Source organism: Silurus meridionalis, chromosome 22 (genome assembly GCF_014805685.1).
Source record: "Silurus meridionalis isolate SWU-2019-XX chromosome 22, ASM1480568v1, whole genome shotgun sequence".
NCBI lineage: Eukaryota > Metazoa > Chordata > Actinopteri > Siluriformes > Siluridae > Silurus > Silurus meridionalis.
This window is the reverse complement of record NC_060905.1, coordinates 19071448-19098716: the sequence shown is the minus strand read 5'-3', so window position 1 is coordinate 19098716 and position 27269 is coordinate 19071448. Positions and strand designations below refer to the sequence as shown.

Here is a 27269-nt window from a genome sequence, read left to right as displayed (position 1 = left end):
AACTTGTCTAAGAACTGGTTGAGGACATTGTTTCTGGATTCCTTGTTAATAATAGTCCACACACATTTATTTTGAAAAGTACATATAAATAATGATGCTGAGCATAAAGATGTTGCTACAGAAGAGGTACAGGTAGATTAGGAAAGGCATTAGTACACACAAACAGAGAGAGAGAGAGAAGGAGTGAGAGAGAATTCTGAGGTTTCTTTGCATTAACTTTGCAGGTAAGTAAATAAAATGTTTTTATTGTTAAAAGCTGTTTATACATGAGGTTAACTTGGTAATGTGATTATTTAAATGATTGTAATAAAAACTGTAATATGTGTTAGAAAAAAGTGTTTGATGTTTTATGATTAAAAATGTTAATTATTATAATATTATATCTTAATATGATAGTAATCATAGTAGTTACTTTTAATTTACAAATAATAATGCATTTTGCAATGTTTTTATTTTTTCAAATGGTAGGTGTTTTTAACACATTCATACACGATGAGGTTCCAAATACTCTGTGTGCTGATAATTTATGGTAAGATTCTGACTGCCTATTTTTCTAAACTGTCTCGATATACTGTGGAAAAGAATGTTTGTTTTAACTATATGCCACATTTCAAAATGGGAACATTAAGAACACTACATTAGGTAGTGTTCTTAAAGGCTACCTTTACTTAGTTTTATACATAGTTTATATAAAATAAACAAATCGGAAGACACTTTGCTAAAAATGTCTTAATTTCCCCAATGTTTGGAGACTCTGAGGACAGTAATTTTATTAATGTTCTTAACAATGTTATAATTTTTTCTATTGCAGTGGGAATAACTACAGGCCAAGAACCAAGTAATTATATTTTATTTATGACGAATGCAATACATTTCTGTGTATTCGGCAGCATGTACATGGAAGACTGAAAAGATGTTAAATTAACTAGCCGGTTGAAAAGCAGGTTAGCTGAGTTTATTAAATCCAATAAATTAGATTAATTTCCTACATTGTAGATTCCATGGTTGTTATGCAGTGAAGAACAGAGGCGGAAGCTGGAGTGCAGTTCACTTCAGTTTTAACGTGGAGATAACATACAGCACATAAAGATGGCAGGAAGCAAACTTGGATGAAAGCGCGGCTGTAGAGGGCTCGAAAAGTCAGACGAGATAAACGCATACAGTTCAATAACTGAGTGAGTGAGAGTGGGGGGTTTAAATAGCAGCAGGCAATGAGTGCCAGGTGTAGGTGGTTAGTATGATGGCGATGCGCTCCGTGCGGGTGGGGCACGCATGAGAGGAGAAGCAGGATTCTCCCTGACAATGGTATTGTGGCCAGTAATGGAACACTAGAGATCATTTGGTGCAAGAATGACACGGTATGGATCAGGGTTTGTAAATAGAAGTTTTACATATATGTTTTACAACTTTTAGTACTGTAAATTATTTTGCAAACAGTAAGACTCCTGTGGATTCATTCATGTAAAATTTATTTTATTGATATCAGTGGCATACACTTATTCAAATAGAACCAAGCCATTAGGGAGGCACAAGCCAGTGCATTCTTAGTGCCGGTCCCAAGCCCGGGTAAATGGGGAGGGTTGCGTTAGGAAGGGCATCCAGCATAAAACATGTGCCAAATCAAATATGCGGATCACAAATGAGAATTTCATACCGGATCGGTCGAGGCCCGGGTTAACAACGACCGCCACAGGTATCGTTAGCCGACAGGGTACCGGTGGAAATTGGGCTACTGTTGGCCGAAGGAGGAAAAGAAGAGGAGGAAGACGTCTACAGAGACGGCAGGGAAAGGAGCAGTGTAGGAGAGTGGAGGTTCGGGTTGGTACTTTAAATGTTGGTACTATGACGGGTAAAGGGAGAGAAGTAGCTGATATGATGGAGAGGAGAAAGGTAGATATGCTGTGTGTTCAGGAGACCAAGTGGAAAGGGAGTAAGGCCAGGAACATTGGAGGTGGATTTAAACTGTTTTATCATGGTGTGGATGGGAAGAGAAATGGTGTAGGGGTGATTCTGAAGGAAGAGTACAGTAAGAGTGTAGTGGAGGTGAAGAGAGTTTCTGATAGGGTGATGATCGTGAAGGTGGAAGTTGAAGGGATGATGATAAATGTCATCAGTGCCTATGCTCCACAAGTTGGCTGTGAGATGGAGGAGAAGGAAAGATTCTGGAGTGAATTAGATGAAGTGGTAGATGGTGTACCTAGGAAAGAACGGTTGGTGATTGGGGCGGACTTTAATGGGCATGTAGGTGAAGGGAACAGAGGTGATGAGGAGGTGATGGGTAGGTATGGTTTTAAGGAGAGGAATGTGGAAGGGCAGATGGTGGTAGATTTTGCTAAAAGGATGGAAATGGCAGTGGTGAACACTTATTTTAAGAAGAAGGAGGATCATAGGGTGACGTATAAGAGTGGAGGAAGGTGCACACAGGTGGACTATGTGCTATGCAGGAGATGCAACCTGAAGGAGATTGGCGACTGTAAGGTGTTGGCAGGGGACAGTGTAGCTAGACAGCATAGGATGGTGGTCTGTAGGATGGTTTTGGAGGCGAAGAAGAAGAGGAGGAGAGTGAGGACTGAAAGAAGAATAAGATGGTGGAAACTGAAGGAGGAAGAGTGTAGTGTGAGGTTCAGGGAAGAGGTCAGAGAGAGGCTCAGTGGTGTTAAGGAGGTGTTGGATGATTGGGCAACTACTGCAGGAGTGATGAGGGAGGCAGCTAGAAAAGTACTTGGTGTGACATCTGGAAATAGAAAGGAAGACAAGGAGACGTGGTGGTGGAATGAGGAAGTGCAGGAGAGCATAAGGAGAAAGAGGTTGGCAAAACAGAAGTGGGATAGACAGAGTGATGAGAAAAGTAGGCAGGAGTACAAGGAGATGCGGCAGCAGGTTAAGAGGATGTGGCGAAAGCCAAGGAAAAGGCATATGAGGAGCTGTATGAGAGGTTGGACACTAAGGAAGGAGAAAAGGATTTGTACCGATTGGCCAGGCAGAGGGACCGAGCTGGAAGGATGTACTGCAAGTTAGAGCAGTAAAGGATGGAGAGGAAATGTGTTGACTAGTGAGGAGAGTGTGTTGAGAAGGTGGAGGGAGTATTTTGAGCAGCTGATGAATGAGGAAAATCAGAGAGAGAAGGTTGGATGATGTGGAGTTGGTGAAGCAGGATGTAGATAGGATTAGTAAGGAGGAAGTGAGAGCAGCGATTAAGAGGATGAAGAGTGGAAAGTCGGTTGGACCAGATGACATACCGGTAGAAGCGTGGAGATGTTTAGGAGAGATGGCAGTGGGTTTTGACCAGATTGTTTAACAGGACTTTGGAAGGTGAGAAGATGCCTGAGGAATGGAGAAGAAGTGTGCTGGTACCGATCTTTAAGCATAAAGGAGATGTGCAGACCTGTAGTAACTACAGGGGTATTAAGTTGATCAGTCACACCATGAAGTTATGGGAAAGAGTAGTGGAAGCCAGGCTGAGAGAAGAGGTGACCATCTGTGAGCAACAGTATGGTTTCATGCCAAGGAAGAGCACCACAGATGCCTTATTTGCTTTGAGAATGTTGATGGAGAAGTATAGAGAAGGACAGAAGGAATTGCATTGTGTATTTGTGGATTTAGGGAAGGCGTACGACAGGGTGCCAAGAGAGGAGTTGTGGTATTGTGTGAGGAAGTCAGGTGTGTCAGAGAAGTATGTGAGGGTGGTGCAGGACATGTATGAGGACAGTGTGATGGCAGTGAAGTGTGCAGTAGGTATGACAGACTGGTTTAGAGTGAAGGTTGGACTGCATCAAGGATCGGCCTTGAGCCCTTTCCTGTTTGCAGTGGTGATGGACAGGTTGACGGACGAGGTCAGACAGGAGTCTCCCTGGACTATGATGTTTGCGGATGATATTGTGATTTGTTGTGAGTAGGGAGCAGGTTGAGAAGAGCCTGGAGAGGTGGAGATATGCGCTGGAGAGAAGGGGAATGAAACTCAGTAGGAGTAAGACAGAATACATGTGTGTGAATGAGAGGGAGGGCAGTGGGTGGTGCGGTTGCAGGAGAAGAGCTTCAGAAGGTGGAGGAATTCAGGTACCTGGGGTCAACAGTGCAAAGTAATGGAGAGTGTGTTAGAGAAGTGAAGAAAAGAGTGCAGGCAGGGTGGAGTGGGTGGAGAAGAGTGACAGGAGTGATTTGTGATAGTAGGGTATCTGCAAAATGAAAGGGAAAGTTTATAGGACTGTGGTGAGACCTGCGATGTTGTATGGTTTAGAGACAGTGGCATTGAGTAAAAGACAGGAGGTGGAGCTGGAGGTAGCAGAGCTGAAGATGTTGAGGTTTTCGTTGGGAGTGGCGAGGATGGATAAGATTAGAAATGAGTTTATTAGAGGACAGCGCATGTAGGATGTTTTGGTGACAAGGTGAGGGAGGCGAACTTGAGATGGTTTGGACATGTGCAGAGGAGGGACATGAATTATATTGGTAGAAGAATGCTGAGGATGGAGCCACCAGGTAGGAGGAAAAGAGGAAGGCCAAGAAGGAGGTTCATGGATGTGGTGAGGGAAGACATGCAGGTAGTTGGTGTAAAAGAGGCAGATGTAGAGGACAGGGTGGTATGGCGACGGATGATCCGCTGTGGCGACCCCTAATGGGAGCAGCCGAAAGAAGAAGAAGAAGAAGACACTTATTCAAATAGATACAAGTACAGTATGCTAAATATGAACAATTTTGTATATTTGAATACCAATAACAATGTTTTTTTATTGCAGTGGATGTAACCACAGAAGAAACTTCAGGTAAAGAAAATTGCAGTTCATACATATCTAATCAATATCTCATTAATGATTCAGGAATCAAATCCTTAAATGTTTGATTGTCAATTGTCTTAGAGGTATTATGCGGAGGCGAAAGCCGGAGTAGAAACCGCTGAACATTTAATGAACATAAAGTTATACACATAAACAGGGGTAATCCAGGGTGCGCTTTTGGGAGAACGCACAGCCGTGGAGAGAGTGCGGAGTCCGGGAGGAACAGACGGTGTAGGAACATGCGCAGCGACACATACATGAACATGAACAACCAAACAATAACGGATGGTGAGGGGGTGGAAGTGAGGGGTTTATGTAGGGGCTGGTGATGAGCAGATGAATGAGCCCCAGGTGTGCATGATTGAAGCCCGGAGCTTTAGAGAAAGCGGAGGCAACGACAGCTGCCAAAGGGGGCATGGCAGGTGGATTCCTGACAAGAGGATCCTTCCTCCAGCATGTTTTAATTGTTCCTTGGGTTTATCTGAAGGTACAGTATAAACTGCAATTTATAAACCTGTAGTTTCTTCTGTGGTTACATCCACTGCAATAAACAACATTGTTATTGGTATTCAAATACACAAAATAATGTCCTTTGCCACTGACATGCCCAGCTTTCAGCTACACCTTTTGTTTTCAAGGTTCTTAAATTCTCCCACACCACCTCCTTGCCATGTTACCTCCACTGCCTTCCTATAGCTGACAGTTCAAAGTAGTCAATCAGTCATCAGTTGCTCAGTTTGAATGGCTCTTAGAAGCAGACTTGCCTGGTGCAAGATGAAGTAGTCCAGTCTTGACATGAGAAACTACTGAACAGCACAACTAAGTGGCCTGTATAGATTTAAATGCACAAATGTTCATGATGCTGTAAAAGAAATATCAACCTGAATTTGTCAGATTAGCAATGTGTGGGGGAAGGACAGCCTCTGTCTGTGGTGGATCTGGAGGGGACTCAGAGACTGGGAGAAACACTTTCATCATGGTAGAGTTTTTGCCGTTTATTTGCTTCCTCACTGTTCATGCGTGCTCTACTGAAGGCAGAGAGCAGTCTGATGATTGTGAATCAAATGCAAGGACAGGTATCCAAACGTCGACAGGGACCCTTGCTTCCCGTGCATGATCTAGGAAATATGGTGTGAATTTAGTGCTCGAGTTGTGAGGTGTTGTAAGCAAACGCTACATGTTTCACAAAGCTGTCCTATTCCCCACCATATGTCAACAGTGTTTCTGCTAATTGATCGGTCAAAGTCCTGTTAAAACGTTCAACCATCCCATCTGACTCCGAATCCCAAGCATTTACCAAACAATCTTTGAACAATATCCACCTCAAACTGACAGTCTTGGTCAGAATGTAAAGTCTCTAGAATACCATAAGTCCTTGAATAGTCCTCAACAGTCTGTGCAGATTAATAAGAAAGAGCATACAAACTAATAAACTTAGTGAAATAGTCCTCCACAACAAGCACATAGCGATTGCCTTTTGAAGTCAAAGGAAGCTCCAAAATGTCCGTAGCTACTCTCTCAAATGGACGTGTGGTACTCGAACCGCCCATTGGAGCACGGTGTGTTGGAACGGCACTGCTTACACAACTCTCTGATGTCCTTAAACAAGAAAAGCCAGTTCAAGTCTCGCTTTCTCCCCCACACGCAGCAGAGAAATGGGCTGCGGCCGGACCCCCATGTAACTGCAAAAGTATGTCAGGTACACGGGTAGAAGGGACAACAAACTGAATGTCTGGGTCACTCTTAAGGTAAGAGACAACAGAATGACACAATAATCCATCAATTATTGAAAGGTGATTAAACTCGGTTCAGAGTTTCTCAGGCATTTAGAGAGCCCTTTTAAGTGTCTTCTAGGTGGGCATTGCACCAGCTGCACCAAGTGTGGGACAGCCCCAATGTCGGAGTCAGAATGTTGCAATTCCCTCAGGTTCGATGCATCATATGACATATCATGTACACAGAGCCTACTTTGTGGAACAACGTTCGAGTCCGGTACCGACACCCAATCTGAGCACACAGAAGTTTGAGTAGAATCTTTCACTGCCTTGACTCATGCTATCCCAATCAGGCACATCAGGATGTCTGGACAGAGCTTCCGTATTCTTGTAGTGATGCCCACTTTTGTGAATGATTGTCCAATCCAGTGGATCCAGCTCTAAGATCCATCTCCCCCTCCTACCAGTCGGATCATCATCAATGGCCATCCGTCAAACGGACAAGAGAGGATGGTCGGTGATAATGATAAATAATGAAAGTCCAATGTAGTGTTTGAATTCTCTTACTGTCCACACAATCGGCCATAACTTGCGATCAAAAGTAGACGAGCGTCTCTGTGTAGTGTTCAATGCCTGGCTGGCATATGCTACCACATGTTCAAGCCCATTTCAAGCACTCCACCGACAGCATATTTTGAAGCATCAGTGTAGACTCTAAAAAGCATATTAATATCAGGCAGTGTCGCAACTGGGGCAGAGGTTAACACATTTTTCAGGTAATTGAATGCCAGTTCACAAATCTTTTGTCCAGTCAAAAGTTGCATTTTTGCCCAGAAGCTGGTTAAGCGGAGCTGCATGTTTCGAAATATCTTTTACGAATCGTCGGTAGTAGGAGCAAAGTCCAACAAAAGCTCTGACTTCAGAAGGAGACAGCCAGTTTCTCCCCTTATCTGTATTTTTTTGCACATCTTTCCTAAATTTCTGCTATTTGCTCTTTTGCACAATATTTTGTTTACATTTTTGCTACTGTTCACTTTGTGCCGTTACAACAGGTTTACTGGCTGAGCTATTTTGTGTTTTGTGTATTGTCTTGCACTGTCCTGTGTTATCTTGCGCTGTCTTGTGTTGTCTTTGCACTGTTTGCACCAGGTTGCACACATGCACTTTATGTGGTGAGGGCACTTACTAGTCCTTAGCCCTGTGCTTTTCCATTTTTGTGATTGTTGTTTTATGTTGTTTTATGTAGCATCAGGGTTCTGGAGGAACGTTGTTTCATGTTACTGTGTACTGTGTCAGCTATATATACAAACCCAATTCCAAAAAAATTGGGACACTGTACAAATTGTGAATAAGAAAGGAATGCATTAATTTACAAATCTCATAAACTAATTTTATTTACAATAGAATATAGATAACATATCAAATGTTGAAAGTGAGACATTTTGAAATGTCATGCCAAATATTGGCTCATTTTGGATTTAATGAGAGCTACACATTCCAAAAAAGTTGTTAAAGACAGCAATAGGAGGCCAGAAAAATTAAATGTACATATAAGGAACAGCTGGAGGACCAATTTGCAACTTATTAGGTCAATTGGCAACATGATTGTATATCTTCTTCTTTCGGCTGCTCCCATTAGGGGTCGCCACAGCGGATCATCCGTCTCCATACCACCCCGTCCTCTACATCTGCCTCTTTCACACCAACTTCCTGCATGTCTTCCCTCACCACATCCATGAACCTTCTCCTTGGCCTTCCTCTTTTCCTCCTACCTGGTGGCTCCATCCTGAGCATTCTTCTACCAATATAATTCATATCCCTCCTCTGCACATGTCCAAACCATCTCAATCTCGCCTCCCTCACCTTTCATTCTTGCAGATACCCTACTATCACAAATCACTCCTGTCACTCTTCTCCACCCACTCCACCCTGCCTGCACTCTTTTCTTCACTTCTCTAACACACTCTCCATTACTTTGCACTGTTGGCCCCAGGTACCTGAACTCCTCCACCTTCTCCACCTCTTCTCCCTGCAACCGCACCACTCCACTGCCCTCCCTCTCATTCACACACATGTACTCTGTCTTACTCCTACTGACTTTCATTCCCCTTCTCTCCAGCACATATCTCCACCTCTCCAGGCTCTTCTCAACCTGCTCACTACTCTCACCACAAATCACAATATCATCCGCAAACATCATAGTCCAGGGAGACTCCTGTCTGACCTCGTCCGTCAACCTGTCCATCACCACTGCAAACAGGAAAGGGCTCAGGGCCGATCCTTGATGTAATCCAACCCTCACCCTGAACCAGTCTGTCGTTCCTACTGCACACTTCACTGCTGTCACACTGTCCTCATACATGTCCTGCACCACCCTCACATACTTCTCTGACACACCTGACTTCCTCATACAGTACCACAGCTCCTCTCTCTACACCCTGTTGTACGCCTTCTCTAAATCCACAAATACACAATGCAATTCCTTCTGTCCATATCTATACTTCTCCATCAACATCCTCAAAGCAAACAAGGCATCTGTGGTGCTCTTCCTTGGCATGAAACCATACTGTTGCTCACAGATGGTCACCTCTTCTCTCAGCCTGGCTTCCACTACTCTTTCCCATAACTTCATGGTGTGACTGATCAACTTAATTCCCCTGTAGTTACTGCAGGTCTGCACATCTCCCTTATGCTTAAAGATCGGTACCAGCACACTCCTTCTCTATTCCTCAGGCATCCTCCTACCTTCCAGAATCTTGTTAAACAATCTGGTTAAAAACTCCACTGCCATTTCTCCTAAACATCTCCATGCTTCTACAGGTATGTCATCTGGTCCAACCGACTTTCCATTCTTCATCCTCTTAATCGCTGCTCTCACTTCCTCCTTACTAATCCTATCTACATCCTGCTTTACCAACTCCACATCATCCAACCTTCTCTCTCTCTGATTTTCCTCATTCATCAGCTGCTCAAAATACTCCCTCCATCTTCTCAACACACTCTCCTCACTAGTCAACACATTTCCCTCTCCATCCTTTATTACTCTAACTTGCAGCACATCCTTCCCAGCTCAGTCCCTCTGCCTGGCCAATCGGTAAAAATCCTTTTCTCCTTCCTTAGTGTCCAACCTTTTATACAGCTCCTCATATGCCTCATATATTTTCCTTGGCTTTCGCCACATCCCTCTTTACCTGCTGCCGCATCTCCTTGTACTCCTGCCTACTTTTCTCATCACTCTGTCTATCCCACTTCTGTTTTGCCAACCTCTTTCTCCCTATGCTCTCCTGCACTTCCTCATTCCACCACCATGTCTACTTGTCTTCCTTTCTATTTCCAGATGTCACACCAAGTACTTTTCTAGCTGCCTCCCTCATCACTCCTGCAGTAGTTTTCCAATCACCCAACACCTCTTCACCACCACCGAGCCCCTGTCTGACCTCTTCCCTGAACCTCACACTACACTCTTCCTCCTTCAGTTTCCACCATCTTATTCTTCTTTCAGTCCTCACTCTCCTTCTCTTCTTCTTCGCCACCAAAACCATCCTACAGACCACCATCCGATGCTGTCTAGCTACACTGTCCCCTGCCAACACCTTACAGTCTCCAATCTCCTTCAGGTTGCATCTCCTGCATAGAACATAGTCCACCTGTGTGCACCTTCCTCCACTCTTATACGTTACCCTATGATCCTCCTTCTTGTTAAAATAAGTGTTCACCACTGCCATTTCCATCCTTTTAGCAAAATCTACCACCATCTGCCCTTCCACATTCCTCTCCTTAAGGCCATACCTACCCATCACCTCCTCATCACCTCTGTTCCTTTCACCAACATCCCCATTAAAGTCTGCCCCAATCACCAATCGTTCTTTCCTAGGTACACCATCTACCACTTCATCTAATTTACTCCAGAATCTTTTCTTCTCACAGCCAACTTGTGGAGCATAGGCACTGATGACATTTATCATAATCCCTTCAACTTCCAGCTTCATGTTCATCACCCTATCAGAAACTCTTTTCACCTTCACTACACTCTTACTGTACTCTTCCTTCAGAATCATCCCTACACCATTTCTCTTTCCATCCACACCATGATAGAACAGTTTGAACCCACCTCCAATGTTCCTGGCCTTACTCCCTTTCCACTTAGTCTCCTGAACACACAACATATCTACCTTTCTCTTCTCCATCATATCAGCTGTCTCTCTCCCTTTACCCGTCATAGTACCAACATTTAAAGTACCAACCCGAACCTCCACTCTACTACACTGCTCCTTTTCCTGCCGTCTCTGTAGACGTCTTCCTCCTCTCGTTTTCCTCCTTCGACCAACAGTAGCCCAATTTCCACCGGTACCCTGTCGGCTAACGATACCTGTGGCGGTCGTTGTTAACCTGGGCCTCGACTGATCTGGTATAAAGATCTCATTTGTGATCCGCATATTTGATTTGGCAAATGTTTTACGCTGGATGCCCTTCCTAACGCAACCCTCCCCATTTACCCGTGGTTGGGACCGGCACTAAGAGTGCACTGGCTTGTGCCTCCCTAATGGCTGGGTATATACAGTTGTGTTCAAAATTATTCAACCCCCAATGCTGTAAACTAAAATGACATCAATTAGTTTTGTAATACAGTAGTAAATGTTTCTTTTGTGAATTCTTCATTGACATAATTATTCAACCCCTTAAAGACTACCACTCTGAAGAACAGAGGTTCAATGAAGTGTTTTCAATCAGGTATTGAAAACACCTGTGGATATCAGGGAGCAGCAATAAAGCCTAATAAGCACCAATTAGGCAGCTTTAAAATGACTGTGATACTCAGCTCCTTCTAGACATTTACTGGTGTGGTTACAAACATGGTGAGGTCAAGAGAATGGTCCAGGAAGACAAAAGAACAGATGATTACTCTTCACAGGAAGGGCAATGGTTATAAGAAGATTGCAAAGATGTTAAACATACCAAGAGACACCATAGGAAGCATCATTCGCAAATTCAAGGCAAAGGGCACTGTTGAAACGCTACCTGGTCGTGGCAGAAAGAAGATGCTGACTTCGACTGCTGTGCGCTACCTGAAGCGTAGAGTGGAGAAAAGTCCCCGTGTGACTGCTGAGGAACTGAGAAAAGATTTGTCAGATGTGGGTACTGAAGTTTCTGCTCAGACAATACGGCGCACCCTGCGTAATGAAGGCCTCCATGCCAGAACTCCCAGGCGCACCCCCTTGCTGTCCCCAAAGAATAAGAAGAGTCGACTGCAGTATGCCAAAAGTCATGTGGACAAACCACAGAAGTTTTGGGATAGTGTTCTGTGGACTGATGAAACAAAATTAGAACTGTTTGGGCCCATGGATCAACGCTATGTTTGGAGGAGGAAGAACAAGGCCTATGAAGAAAAGAACACCTTGCCTACTGTGAAGCATGGCGGGGGGTCAATCATGCTTTGGGGCTGTTTTGCTTCTGCAGGTACTGGGAAGCTTCAGCGTGTGCAAGGTACCATGAATTCTCTTCAGTACCAGGAGATATTGGATGACAATGTGATGCAGTCCGTCACAAACCTGAGGCTTGGAAGACGTTGGACCTTTCAACAGGACAATGATCCCAAGCATACCTCCAAGTCCACTAGAGCATGGTTGCAGATTAAAGGCTGGAACATTTTGAAGTGGCCATCGCAGTCACCAGACTTAAATCCGATTGAGAACCTCTGGTGGGACTTAAAGAAAGCAGTTGCAGTGCGCAAGCCTAAGAATGTGACTGAACTGGAGGCTTTTGCCCATGATGATTGTGTCAAGCTATGCTTCATGTTTAAAAGCTGTTATAACTATAAAAGGATGTTGTACTAAGTACTAAGATTGAATGTCACTTGGGGGTTGAATAAAACTGATAATGATGTGAGCTCAGTAAAGACATTTGTGGTTATTTCATTATAAATGTTATGTTATATTTGTCTGACCTACACGTGCCTCTTTGATTTAATTTTAAGCAGGATGACTGAATGATCATAATCAATGTCAAACCGACCAAAACAATCAATTTCAGTGGGGGTTGAATAATTTTGAACACAACTGTATGTGTATAAAAAGAGCCTCTCAGCATGGCAGTGTCTCTCAGAAGTCAAGATGGGCAGAGGATCACCAATTCCCCCAATGCTGCTGCGAAAAATAGTAGAGCAATATCAGAAAGGAGTTTCTCAGAGAAAAATTGCAAAAGATTGAAATTATCATCATCTACAGTGCATAATATCATCCAAATATTCAGAAAATCTAGAACAATCACTGTGCGTAAGCGTCAAGGCCGGAAAACCATACTGGATGCCCGTGATCTTTGGGCCCTTAGAAGGCTCATTTAAAATAGACAAAGTGGAAAACTGGGACGCCATGTCATCCGGACTAAAGAGGAAAGGGCAACCCAAGTTGTTATCAGCGCTCAGTTCAGAAGCCTGCATCTCTGATGGTATGGGGTTACATGAGTGCGTGTGGCATGGCCAGCTTACACATCTGGAAAGGTACCATCAATGCTGAAAGGTATATCCAAGATCTAGAACATCATATGCTCCCATCCAGAAGTCATCTCTTTCAGGGAAGACCTTGCATTTTTCCAACATGACAATGCCAGACCACATACTGCATTAATTACAACATCATGGCTGCGTAGAAAAAGGATCTGGATACTGAAATGGTCAGCCTGCAGTCCAGATCTTTCACCCACAGAAAACATTTGGCGCATCATAAAGAAGAAAATGTGACAAAGAAGACCTAAGACATTTGAGCAACTAGAAGCCTGTATTAGACATCAATGGGACAACATTCCTATTACTAAACTTGAGCAACTTGTCTCCTCAGTCCCCAGACGTTTGCAGACTGTTATAAAATGAAGAGGGAATGCCACACAGTGGCAAACATGGCATTGTCCCAACTTTTTTGAGATGTGTTAATGAATGTTATGAAACACGCTATGTTCATGAAATTTAAAATCAACAAATTTTTCCCTTAACATGACTCTTGATTCACCTATCCGGCTGAAGCCCCTTCTGGGACAAAAGGAAGCCCAGGAAGACCACATGATCTCTAGTCAAGTGGTATTTTTTCGGATTTAAATTCAAACCTGCTGACCCAATTCTTTTAAACAATTCCTTTAAACTCGACAGTTGTTACTTTAATGTTTTGCTGTAAATTAAAACATTGTCAAGATACACCATACAGATGCCATGGAAGACCTCTCAAAACAAGCTCCATCAAGCGCTGGAAAGTTTCTGGAGAGTTAGAGAGACCCATCGGCATAGCCCGCTATTGAAAGAGTCTACGGCCAGTTGTAAAGCTAGTTTTCTTTCTGTCCTCTTCAGCAACTTCAACTTCAACAGAGGATGAGAGTCTTTAACTATGACACTGTTCAAGCGTCTGTATTCCACACAAAACCTCCATGCACCACATTTCTTATTCACAAGCACCACAGGTGAGGCCCAGGGACTACAGCTCTCCTCGATAACACCATTCACTAGCAGGGCAGTGACTAGTCTATCAATTTTGACTCTTTTCCCAGGTGAGGCATTGTATGCACATTGTTTAATGGGAGCTTGGTCTCATGTTCTAATGTAATGTTTCACAAAAGTACACTTTCCAACAATCCTTCCGGATGCGCAGAAGATCGTATTGTGCTCTAACAACAATGCAGAAAGTGCAGCTCTTTGCGAGGCAGTGACTGGTGAGTCATCCAAGGACACTGAAGGTGCCACCTGCGATGTGGCTGCAGCAACTGAGTTTAATGAACATTGATGAAGAGGCTTAAACTCAGATTTATCTACCCTGTAAAACTCACCCAGGTGCAGTCCTTGTTGCAACAAGATGTCCTGTCCTGTAGGATTTTAAATTCTTGCTTTGGTCAGCTGGTGTTTGGGCCCCAACATCAGTGACAATTAGTTTCCCATACTAGAAGATATAAAACGCACTTCACGCTTCTTAGAATCATGCATGTGCCCACCGGAACTCTGAGGAATGGCCTCTTTGCGAATTATAAGACCCTCATGACTGGCACCTACGACCACCACAGTAGCACCTGCATGTTCTATTTGACTGTGAGTAAGCTTCACTGCACTCTTCCATCCCACCAAAGGCCAGTCTAATTCGCAATTTTCCTCCCCCACATATTTCAACTCCATCCTCAGCTGCCTCATGCCCTCAGACAACCTCTCCACTGCTCTATACAGCCCACTATTATCGGCAAGAAGTTGAACAGCAGCAATTGACCTAGAATTAACAGTGGAAGACCCATTAATATAATAGCACTAATTTTTCAAAGCGTCTCTGGCATTCTCACACCGGCCTGCTATTATTAATGCCTCCTCCAAATCAGAAGCTCCTTGTTCATGGCACTTTGCTCTCAGCACCGGGTCAATTCCAACAAGAAAACGACAAAATTTCTCCTCACTCTGCATAATCCTATAATCAGGAAATGCCTCGTCCACCAGCCTAGTAACCTCAATTAATCTCCAAGCTTTCCTGTGCAGCGCGTGGACGTGCCGATAAACTAGCTTTAAACTGCTTCATGAACTGTTTCTGTCCAAACGACTCTTTCAGTCTGTCCTTCACTGCTCTGTAATCAGCCTGGATGGTAGTGGGAAGAGTGTCCCAAAGTAGAAAGGCTGCATGGCTAAAGTGGCAGTAAAATTTTCGCCAGTTCGTAATCATAAGAGGACACTCCGTCTTTCTCTGTGAGAGCTTTTACGGCAACCTCAAACTTGATCCTGACATGCCCGAAACTTCTTACGCAGTTTCGTCTTGTGTAGTAGTTATCATCCTTTTTAAACATTGTCTTGACCACAAGGTGCAAACGCACACAAACTAACTACCAATTTTGTAACTAAGCTAAGTTAATTAAACAGCCGACGAAACACTCATGCTATATAAAAGTAAAATGAACACAGTCACCTCTTGAGTTATTACACCCAATTACACCCAAAAGCAAGGGTGGTGAAGGGGCAGGGAGTGCTAACTGGAATCCTCTCAGATGTTTAAGCCCTAGGCGACCGCTTAGTTTGCCTCTGTTTAGAAATGGTGCTTATCAAGTGGAAGTTCATTCCACTACCTAGGTGACAGTAAAGAAAGTGCTGTAATTTTTTTTCATTTATAGCTTTGTCGGCAAGCAGCAGCATATTTACTTTGAACTGTCAGCTACAGAAAGCCAAAAGAGGTAATTTATTAATAGGACGGTGTGGGAGAAACTAGGAAACTTAAAAAAAGACATGCAGCTGCATTTGTTTTTTTTTAGTTCTGCAGGTCTGCTGAGAAGCAGACCTGCATGGTGCAAGATGAGGTAGTCCAGTCTTGACACGAGGAACGACTAAACAGCACAACTAAGTAGACTGCATAGATGGTAATGCACAATTGTTCATGATGATGTAAAAAGAAATATCGACCTGATTGTGTCAGATTAGCATTGTATTGGGTTAGGACAGCCTCTGTGTGTGGTGGGGCTGTAGGGGACTCAGAGGCTGGACAGTTCCTCACTGGCCTGGTTGGCTGGGGGGCAGAATAACTAATGAAGTGCTGGAGAACAGTTGGCCCTATGGCACTCCTCCATGTGCTTGTTGTGCAGAGGAGCAAATTATATGTACTAATGAAAAGAGCCTGAGTCACATGTTGATTCATATTTGTGGGCCAGTTCTTCCTTCAGACGGTTGTTGAGGCCATTCAAAAAATCTCAGTTGAGAGCCACATCTTTCTAGCCAGACTCTGCCACCAAAATCCAAAATTTTTACCAAATACTCAGCCTTACTTCTTTGCAGCCATTCTGCAACACACTTCCCCTGAACAGGATTGTCACATATTAATGTAATCATAAATCATTTTCAATGATGAATAAGGAGAAGGAGATACACAGGGCTGAATGAGGAGAAGGAGATACACAGTGCTGGCTGTCCTAAATGTTTCTTTCCCCTCTGCAGCCCCATGAGAACAGAAAGCTTGGCTGGTGAATGGCATAGGAGAGTAGCTGTTAGTGGAACACTAGTGATCACTGGCACAAGAGTGATGACAGACTTATTTTTATTTGCACAACATTTTTGTTTACATTTTGTACTGTTCAATTTTGTTTACTTTGTCTTGTCACAACAGGTTTACTGGCAGAGCTTGGTTGTGTTTTGTGTTTTGTTCTGCACTGTCCTGTGTTGTCTTTGCACTGTCTTATGTTGTCTTTGCACTGTTTGCACCATATTTTTTCGCACATCTTTCCTAAATTTCTGCTATTTGCTCTTTTGCACAATATTTTGTTTACATTTTTGCTACTGTTCACTTTGTGCCGTTTCAACAGGTTTACTGGCTGAGCTATTTTGTGTTTTGTGTATTGTCTTGCACTGTCCTGTGTTATCTTGCGCTGTCTTGTGTTGTCTTTGCACTGTTTGCACCAGGTTGCACACATGCAGTTTATGTGGCGAGGACACTTACTAGTCCTTAGCCCTGTGTTTTTTGCTCCTGTGATTATTGTTGTATGTAGCATCAGGGTTCTGGTGGAACGTTGTTTAATTTCACTGTGTACTGCGTCATCTATATATGGTTGAAATGACAATAAAAGCTTCTTGACTGGACTCTTGACTTGACTTGACAGTATGCTAAATATGAACCGTTTTGTGTATTTGAATGCCAATAACAATGTTGTTTATTTGCAGTGGATGTAACCACAGAAGAAACTACATAAATTGCAGTTCATACATATTTAATCAATTTCTCATTAATGATTCAGAAATCAATTCCTTAAATTTTTGATTGTCAATTGTATTAAACTGAATAACTCATTTATATTGAACTATATTGAGATATATATATATATATATATATATATATATATATATATATATATATATATATATATATATATATATTTTAATTTGGGAGAAATTAGGAAAAATCTTTGAAAACTAAACATGCAGCTGCATACTGGCTCAGTTGTTTAGTATGAAGGGCTCTTAGAAGTAGACCTGCCTGGTGCAAGATGGTGGTACAGGCAGTGGTGTGGGAAAAATAAGAAACCTTGAAAACAAGTAATGCAGTTCATTTTGGATCAGTTGAAGCGGTCTATTGGTCAGAAGCAGACGTGTATGGTTCATGTTAAAGATCTCCAGCCTTGAGATAAAGAGAGGCCAAACAAGACCTGAGATTTAAAAAAATGCTATTTGTGGGCATTAGTGCAGATAATTAATATGTCAAGTGCTATGATATTGATATTAAATGTATTTAATATTGATAAGATAGAAAATGAAACGATTCGGAACGTGTTAATTGATCATATATATGAAAACTTTTGTGGCCCTGTGTATTTGAACTAATCAAATTATTATATTGAACCATATTGATGTGTGATGTATAACTAAGGATGTACAATGAAAGGTCACATGGTAATCAGATACTTTTAATTATATAAATTTTTTTTCCTTTAATTAGAACATGATGATGAACCCTGCGAGATTTTGAGCTGTAGTGAGAATGAATATTGTGGAGAGAAAAATGGCATCCATGGCTGCTTCTGTAATGTGGATCATCACAGACCAAACCCTGATTTTTACGGTACAAGTTTTCTAAAACATTACTGCTGTGGAAACATACGTTATAATTAATGCTTTAATTCCCACAAAACCATTCCTGACCAACTACCTTTTCTTCCATCAGATGCCACTGAAATGTGTGATGGCAGCTCTGGCACCATGTCTCTGTCCCGCTGTCAGCTGTTTGAAGCTGGATTTCCTGATAATAAACTTCACTTAAATGACCCCAGCTGCAGAGGAACAGTCCAAAATGACAGACTGGTTTTCCACTTTGATAATGATAACCACATCTGTGGCACACATCTCACGGTACACCTAGCTGTTAAAGCAATTGGGATTGGTTTAAATTTGTAAATCAAGAAGTCAGAGATGTTAAAGACAAAGTTAACTTTAACTTTCAACCATATTGACAGGCCAATGGCACCCATATCATCTATGAGAACCGAATCCTAGGGGAGCTGGACACAGCAGGGGGCATTATTAACAGGAAGAAAACACTGGAGCTTTCTTTCTCCTGTGTGTATCAGCTCAATAAGACATTAAGCATGGACACAGAGCTCAACCCTATTCAGAGGTAGGAGTTCTGTTGAATAATAAACCTTTATGTAAGGCATTAGAGTGTAACACATGCACTAACACCAAACTTGTATACACATTTTTAATTCATCTGTGGTTGTACTTTCTAAAAGCATTGTTAACAGGCATATTCCAGATGGAGTGGGCATGTACCAGGTCACAATGATTCCCTATATGGATGCTGGCTTCTCTCACCCTTACACTGGCAGTGTGAATATAATGGTGGGCGAATCAATCTACATAGAAGTCTCTGTTCAAGGAGTGGACAGTCGTCAGATTGCCCTGGTGATGGATACATGTTGGGCCACACCTGTAAATGAGAAGCACTACCCTGTCCACTGGGATCTGATTACTCAAAAGTAAGTAACACTTTCCTTCTATAGATACCTTAAAAGCTAACCTTAATCTGCCTGTATTTCTAGTAGAATTAAGTAGGGGGAAGCTACTCAGCATGCAATGTTTGATATCTTTTACACATGAATGAAACCAATAAAACCAACTGGTAAATGAAATATTTTCAGGTGTCCTAATCCAAAAGACCGCACAGTGGAGGTTCTCAAGAATGGTTTATTCACAACTGGACGATTCTCTTTCAAGATGTTTTCTTTTCATGAAGATGAACCCAAGGTCTTCCTTCACTGCAGCATTCACCTATGCTTGCTGAAAGATCAGAACTGTGCAGTGGTGAGTTATGAGCTTGATGAACAGGCAACTTTGAATGTAAGATAAGACTTCAGTGTGAGGATTGTCTAATAGTAACTGCATTAGCACTCGTCTAATAATACCTTCAATGCACACACACACACACACACACACACACACACACACACACACACACACACACACAAACAAAGTGCTATTGTTTTTCCACTAATAAAACAGGGGAAGAGGGCTCTATGTGGCTGGTAACTGGAAGCAGCTTATTCAAATTATAATGATCCTAAAGCATTAATCAGTAAACAGTGCTGAAGACAAGCACAGGCCAATTCATCCATTTGCTAATTACAATGTAATATAAATAAAACTGTTTAAGAACAAAGAATAAAATAATCTCTTTTTTGTGTGTTTTGTACAGGTTTGTCCCGCTAGAAAACACGGCCGTCCAGGCAGATCTACAAACATCCATGATAGTGCCTCCATCTCCATAGGGCCTTTTATTTGGTCCACTAAAAACAAAGGTAAAAAGAAAGAAAAAGATGCATTTTCAAATACAAATTTTCTTTAAATCTATAATATTGTCAGGCTGACGGACAGGACGCGGAAGCGGAAATAACTCAATCATCGTTTATTCAGTCAGTTCAACAAAAAAACACTCACAGTTGCCGTGGCAAGAAAACAAACAAGAATATCCGCTCAAGACGAGTAATCCAAAAACGAAACTTAGAGTCCGAAAACGAAAGTAAACTGCAACGGCAACGAGTAATCCGCACATGGACACAGAGTCTGAAAACAGAACCAGCGGGCAGGCTGGCAGTCGCGGGAACAGGAGATGACCAGCATGACAATACAAGAACCTGTGACTCGAGAACGTGAGTCTATATGGTCTGATCCGTAACGAGCCACAGCTGTCGGTCGTTCAGGCAGGCGCGGGATAACGAGGAACCATGACAGCTACTGAGGGGGGCGTGGCAGGGGAATCTCTGACAGCGGCCGAGGAGAGCATGGCAGGGGAATCCCTGACAGTACCCCCCCCCTCCAGGGGCGGCACCTGACGCCCCAAAACCCACCAATGCCAGGCGGGCCGGGGCACTCTAAAGAAGGCCTCTCCAACCGACCCGGGACAAAGGAGGCCCTGTGAGCATCGCAGCAGAACAGGGGAAGATCGGACGGGGCCCAAGGCAAAGCGGCGTCCTCGGTCGGGATCAGGGACGGGTCTGCGGCCCTCGAAAGCCGAGCCGGATTACTGGCGGAGAACAGCGGCGGCGCGACCTCCACGGCTGAGACCAGAGGCGGCGGCGTCTGGCGGGGACCAGAGGCGGCGGCGTCCTGGCGGGGACCAGAGGCGGCGGCGTCCACGGCGGAGACCAGAGGCGGCGGCGTCCACGGCGGAGACCAGGAACACAGAGGCACCCTCGGCAGGACGTTGAGCTGGAACGACACATTCGGAGGGCCTCTGGAGAGCTTTGCCTTCGTCAGGGGGACCTGGAGGCCCGACGTCACCCTGCGGTGAACCTGGAGGCCCGACGTCGCCCTGTGGTGAACCTCAAAGCCCGACGTCGCCCTGCGGTGAACCTGGAGAACCCACGTCGCCCTGCGGTGAACCTGGAGGCCCGACGTAGCCCTGCGGGGAACCTGGAGGCCTGACGTAGCCCTGCGGGGAACCTGAAAGACCGACGTCGCCCTGCGGGGAACCTGGAGGCCCGACGTCGCCCTGCGGGGAACCTGGAAGCCCGACGTCGCCCTGAGGAGGACCTGGAGGTGAGCCGTCGGCCTGAGGAGGACCTGGGGGCGAGCCGTCGGCCTGAGGAGGACCTTGGGGCGAGCCGTCGACCTGCGGGGAACTTGGGGGCGAGCCTTCGCCCTGAGGAGGACTTGGGGGCGAGCCTTCGCCCTTAGGAGGACTTGGGGGTGAGCCGTCGCCTTCTGGGGAGCCCGGGGGCGAGCCGTCGCCATCTGGGGAGCCCGGGAAGCCCTCTTCGCGGCGGTACGACGGCCTCTTCGCGCCCGGGCGGCGGTTCGACGGCCTCTTCGCGGCCAGGCGGCGGTTCGACGACCTCTTCGCGGCCGGGCGGCGGTACGACGACCTCTTCGCGGCCGGGCGGCGGTTCGACGACCTCTTCGCGGCCGGGCGGCGGTACGACGACCCCTTCGCGGCCTTTGAACGGGGCTGAGCTCTCTTGGGGACTCTGGAACGGGGCTGAGCTCTCTGGGGGACTCTGGAGCTGAGCGGCACCCTCGGCGGAACTCTGTGGCTGAGCGGCACCCTCGGCGGAACTCTGTGGCTGAGCGGTCTGTGGCGGCGAGGCGCTCTCGTGACGGGTCTGTGGCGGCGAGGCGCTCTCGTGACGGGTCTGTGGCGGCGAGGCGCTCTCGTGACGGGTCTGTGGCGGCGAGGCGCTCTCGTGACGGGTCTGTGACGGGTCTGTATTTAAAGAATAAATAAGTTTGCTCCTTGTTACTGTAGATTTTTCGCTAATGACACAGCTGGTGGCAACTGTGGCAAGGAAAACAGCCCTGAGATTAAATGGATATTTGGATGGCACCGAATATCCATTTATTACAGTTAAATGTTGTTATTTTTCTAATGAAGTACTGGAGAACAACGGGCCCCTAGGCTACTCCTCCATATGGTTTTGTGTAAGTGTGAAGGTGATGTATGGATAAAAAGAGTCATATTTTGACTCGTATTTGCATGTTTATTGCATATTCTGCATGTAAATATGAACCAGTTATTGTGGTAGGGGTCCAAGTTAGCCTGGCCCAGTGTGGTGTAATAACAGTGCTGTGAGGTTGGTTCATTTATAGCTTTGTAGGCAAGCAGCAGCATATTTACTTTGAACTGTCAGCTACAGAAAGCCAAAAGAGGTAGTTTATCAATAGGATGGTGTGGGAGAAACTAGGAAACTTAAAAGAAGACATGCAGCTGCATTGGGTTTTTTTAGTTCTGGTGCAAGATGAGGTAGTCCAGTCTTGACACGAGGAACGACTAAACAGCACAACTAGGTAGACTGCATAGATGGTAATGCACAATTGTTCATGATGATGTAAAAAGAAATATTGACCTGATTGTGTCAGATTAGCATTGTATTGGGTTAGGACAGCCTCTGTGTGTGGTGGGGCTGTAGGGGACTCAGAGGCTGGACAGTTCCTCACTGGCCTGGTTGGCTGGGGGGCAGAATAACTAATGAAGTGCTGGAGAACAGTTGGCCCTATGGCACTCCTCCGTGTGGTTGTTGTGCACCCTTATCCCTCAGGTTGACCCTGTCTAACATCATTCGCGCTTTCTTCCCGTGAGGGACTACACTAGGCTCTCTCAGCACATCCAGTTCTCGGCTGGTTTTCGCTTAACTGTTCATCGTGCGGGCCGTCATTGGATTCCGCCACAGAACGCAAGACCGGTCATATAGGATCGTGACTAACGTGTTGTGACGAGTCTAGTATTCTCCGTACTCAGCCATGTCGATGGTCATTCCCCCCTCCAAAGGGAATGAGTCAAAGATCAGGGAGGTTGCATCCCGCCGGTGTCCATCATCATGTGACGCAACCATCTCGGGCAGAAACCCTCACCCGATGTGCATCGCGTGCATGCTCCCGCAAGCATGCGCTCACTGCACTCCAATGCCGGTGAAACATTTGGAGAGACGGCTGAGAGTAGCGGTGGCTAACCAACAGGACCCGTGTCTGTTCAGCGCCACCGCAAGGTCTAAGGCCGTCGAACATTAGCCGCGAGCTCCCACGAGCTGGGCGAACCTGATGGAGGCCGAATTGACGGTCATGCCGCCTCTGTTTGATAACCTCCTCGCGGAGGACGAGAACCGACCATGCGACGAGGACGCAGAGGGCGATGCAAACTCTGAACTCCTCGACTTGGATATGGAACACGAGGATGAGGATGACAGTGGTCCCTTCCCAGCCCAACAGTCGAGACCCCAGAGCGCGTGTGACGCAACCTCACAGGCGGAAGGTAACCTGCACGATATGCAGAGGGAGCTGTGAGCGACCTTTACGACGGGAAAAGGCTGCTGCCTGCTCAACCCGCTGCTAGACAGCTGCTGCCCGCCGTGCATGAAGGAGATGTCTCGTTACTGGTCTAGCCCCTTCAAGAGCAAGCTTCCCGCAAAAGGGTGCTCCAAGCTGGAGATTCAGGGGATGGAAGAGCTAGGGTTGGCCGGACCCCCAGCAGTGGAGCCTTTGGTCGCTTATCACCTCCATCTGAATCCGCGTTCTATCTCTGCCTCCTCTTAAATTGCGCTGCCTGGAAAAATTGAGAGATTGACGGCGTCCATCCATCAGAGGATGTATAAATACGCAGCACAGTCACTGTGCTCGCTAAATGTGGTGACTTCACTGTCCGCGTACTAGGCGCAGATTTTAGAGGAGATAGGACGACAGCTCGACACAGGTATACCTAACCCGCTACTTTGGGACGAGATCTGTGTGGTGAACGACCTAATCCTGCACTCTTCACGGGGCGCGGTTCAGGGCTGCGGCTGTGTGATGGGCTTGGCTGTGTCAGGTGAAAGAGCGTTGTGGCTTAACCTGTCAGGCTTGGGTGACACACAGAAAGCGGAGGTCATGGATGCTGCCTACGACCCCGCTAAAGGTTTGTTCAGTCCAGCTCTAGAAAAGATGAGAGAAACCAGCACTCTCAGGAAACAAGAGGACAAAGCTTTCAACCTCTGTTTGCTTCGCAAGCTGTCTCAGAACCCGCCTTCAGCTAGCGCAACGGGGTTTTGCCGCAGCCGAGGCTGCAAGAGGGAGACCGGTAAACGTGCGAGTAAACGAGGCCCTGGCACTCTGGATAGTGTGTATAACCGATGGGGGTAAACCAGCCACACTCAAGTTCCACCTCTCACGGGCCAGGCCCAGAGAGCTATCCTGTCCGGGTCCGGATAATAAATCTCCCCACCCGCCTGGGACAGAAGGTCCCTCCACGGAGAGATGGGCCACGGTTGACCTGACAGCAGCTGTGGCCCCTCTCTCCGTGGAGGGACCTTTACCCCCATCGGTTATACACACTATCCAGAGTGCCAGGGCCTCGTCTACTCGCACGCTTTATGACAATAAATTGCGAGTTTTTGAGGAGTGTATCTGGCAGCTATTTCTGCGTGTCATGTCGGGTTTGGTAGCGAACCTCTGGGCCGGCACCCTTTAATTAGTCGGTTTATGAAAGGTGGCTTTAGTGGCAGCTAAGCGTGTGAGCAAGCTGCAAGCCCTGTCTGTCAGTCCGTCCTGTTTACAGTTTCCCCCAGGGCTCACAAAAGTTTCCTTTCGCTCTAACCCAGGGTTTGTGCCTAAAGTGGTGGATTCTTCTTATAGATGTCCCATTACAGAACGTTCGGCTTTCCACCCTCCTCCGTTCTCATCTCAGGAGGAGGAGAGATTCCTTGAATTCCTTGTGCCCAGTGCGGACCCTCCATATGTATGTCAGGAGAACAGTGGCTTTCAGGAGGACTGACCAGCTGTTTGTGTCTTAGGCTACCCCTCGCTGGATTGTGGAGGCTATATCTCTAGCCTATGATTGCTGTGGTTCTCAGGTGCCTGCGGGCCTGAGGGCCCACTCTACTAGAGGGGTGGCAACATCATGGGCCCTACTTAAGGGTATTTCTGTTCAGGAAATTTGTGCAGCGGCTGGTTGGGTTACATCGCACACCTACTTGTGCGGTTTTATAGACTGGATGTGTCTGAGTCATTCTTGGCGCACGCGGTGCTGGGGGCCAGACGTCCGGAGCCCATATGATTGGGTGTGGCGGGATTGTGTGCAATCCGGGAGTGGCCTATATCTCCCATAGTGAAACACTAAGCGAAGTTAGAAAAAGAACGATGGGTTACTTACCGTAATCTTGGGTTCTTTGATAACAGAGTGAGGTGTTTCACCAGCACTTCCCTCCTTGCATGTGGACAGGTAGAAATCTCACTGCAATGATGTTAGAAGGGGTCCGTAGTTGGTCACGCCCAAAGCGAATCCCATAGTGAAACACCTCACTCTGAACCCGGGATTATGTTAAGTAACCCATCGTTAAGGTGTGCGTTGATGGTGATCAAATGCAAACTGCAACCAGAATGAATGAAAATCATCCATTTGAAGTTACTTTATTTGTTGTACAACCTGAAATCAAAACCCATAAAAAATCTTTTTTAGCCTTATTTACAGATTTTGCCTTAAAATAATCGAAATAATAAAACAAAATTTAAACTAATGAAATAACAGGGCTCAAAAAGTCATCATTCCCCTGATTTAGTATTTTCTAGCACCACATTTTGCTTTAAGTACAGCCATTAATCTTGTTGAAAAATGTCTTTACAATTCAAAGATTTTCTAGCGGATTTAAGTCAGGGCTCTGATTCGGTCAGTCAAGAACATTCACCTTTCTATACTTAAGACATTAAATTGATCTTTTGGGGGTATGTTATTATCATTTTCATATTGGAAGGTCTTCCCCATCCTTCCCATCTTCAGCTGCCTATCAGAGGAAAGCAGATTTTCCTTAAGAATTGTCGGTTTTCTCTTTAATCCTGACCAATTGTCCAAAGTCCCTGCTGCTTTGCAGTAGTATTGGTGTGTTTTGGGTGGTGTGCTGCATTTGCATTTTGCCGAACACAGTGTTTGAAATTCAGAAAGATCAGTTTTGGTCTTTTCATACCATAGCATAACTTTTTGCCATTTGTATAGCACAAATAAGATTGAGTTTGGCACTTTTTTAGGAAAGATTTATTTCCTGCCACCCTGCTATAGAGGGTAGAATTTGTAAGATAATTTGTAATGTGATCCATTCCCTCACTGCTCATTCATCCAGTTTGGATGGGCAGCTTTTTCTTTTCACTGTTTTTGTTATACCACCACACTTCTTCTTAATGATCACAATTAACTACTTATAATGGAATCTTAAAGAAACAAACGGTCTTATTCTAAAGTAATCAAAACCACTATAACTGACGTCAGGTTGGGCAATTAGCCTGGTGTTGATGATTAGGGTTAAAATGTGTGTAGATACAGCTCAATGAAGTTATACTTAATTTATTTTATTTGCCAAGGTATGATGTGTCCTAAGGTAAAGAATTTCACAGGAAATTATGTCACTCTATGGTGTACATATGAATTTTCTGTAAAATATAATGAAAAGAAAATCAGAGTTTATTCATAGAGTAATGAATAGAGCAATGCTTTGATGGCAATGGTGCAGTTTAAGTTTACAGTATTGTTCTATGTTAGATCACTACTGAATAATAATACAATTTTTATATGAATAATTAAATTCTTTTTTTTCTTTTTCTTTTTTGCTGTTTACAGGCTTTTAGGCTCAAGATGAATAAAAAACTTCCCTTCATGGATTTCCTGAGCACCAAGATGATTCTCTGAGTGTAAACATTAAGAGCAATGATTATACTACTTTTAATTTAGCTATTAATCAATTTCTGGCTTCAAAATCATAAAAATCTTTATAATCCTTATTTAAAGTGTTGCATCTCTTTCTCTGTCTCTTTTAATGATTTAACATTTAGTTAACCAAAAGGGAGTTTTAGATTCATGTAATTTGGGGATTTGTAATCAGAATTTACCATAGATTATATTGGATGGGAGATGAATTTCTTCATTTAGCTAATTCAATAATTAGTTAGGTAAATAAGTAAGCATTAAGTAAAGTCAGGCTGTAAATTGTGCTTTTAACAATGGACATTGTCTCAGGCCAGCTTTACACAAATAAAGTTCACACGCACTCCTGGTCCGTTATTGTTCTTTGTTGCATGCATGACTCTATGCGTTCCGTTCCATTCGGACTCCGCTATCCTGTACCGGCTGTGCTTTTCCTCAAGCGCACCTCGGACTACTCTCTCAACATCAAAGGACTTGTCAGGGTGGGAGACAAGTAACGAACGGCGGGTGAATGTGGGAGAGGGGTTTATGTAGGAGCAGGGTGGAGTGATGATGAGCTTTAGGTGTGCATAGTTACGCCTGGAGCTCCAGAGAGAGCGGAGGCATGAGTGACAACAAGCTCCAGGTGTGCATGGTTATGCCTGGAG

The 27269-nt window shown here is 44.8% G+C and overlaps 1 protein-coding gene across 4 annotated transcripts; it reads left to right on the top strand.

The window, feature by feature from the left end:
* The first annotated feature begins 104 nt into the window (after positions 1-104).
* Positions 105-26971, top strand: LOC124376334 (pancreatic secretory granule membrane major glycoprotein GP2-like). Of its 4 annotated transcripts, XM_046835377.1 has the most exons (11): positions 105-224; positions 469-529; positions 812-838; positions 4734-4760; positions 17911-18033; positions 18136-18320; positions 18425-18585; positions 18701-18946; positions 19109-19271; positions 19663-19765; positions 26539-26971. In XM_046835377.1, the coding sequence occupies exons 2-11, from the start codon at positions 493-495 to the stop codon at positions 26544-26546; spliced, it is 1080 nt and encodes a 359-aa protein (XP_046691333.1). In that variant the 5' UTR covers positions 105-224; positions 469-492; the 3' UTR covers positions 26547-26971. The 4 variants fall into 4 exon arrangements, with proteins under 4 accessions (XP_046691333.1, XP_046691334.1, XP_046691335.1 ...); XM_046835378.1 differs by lacking the exon at positions 812-838; XM_046835379.1 differs by lacking the exon at positions 4734-4760.
* Positions 26972-27269: the final 298 nt, after the last annotated feature.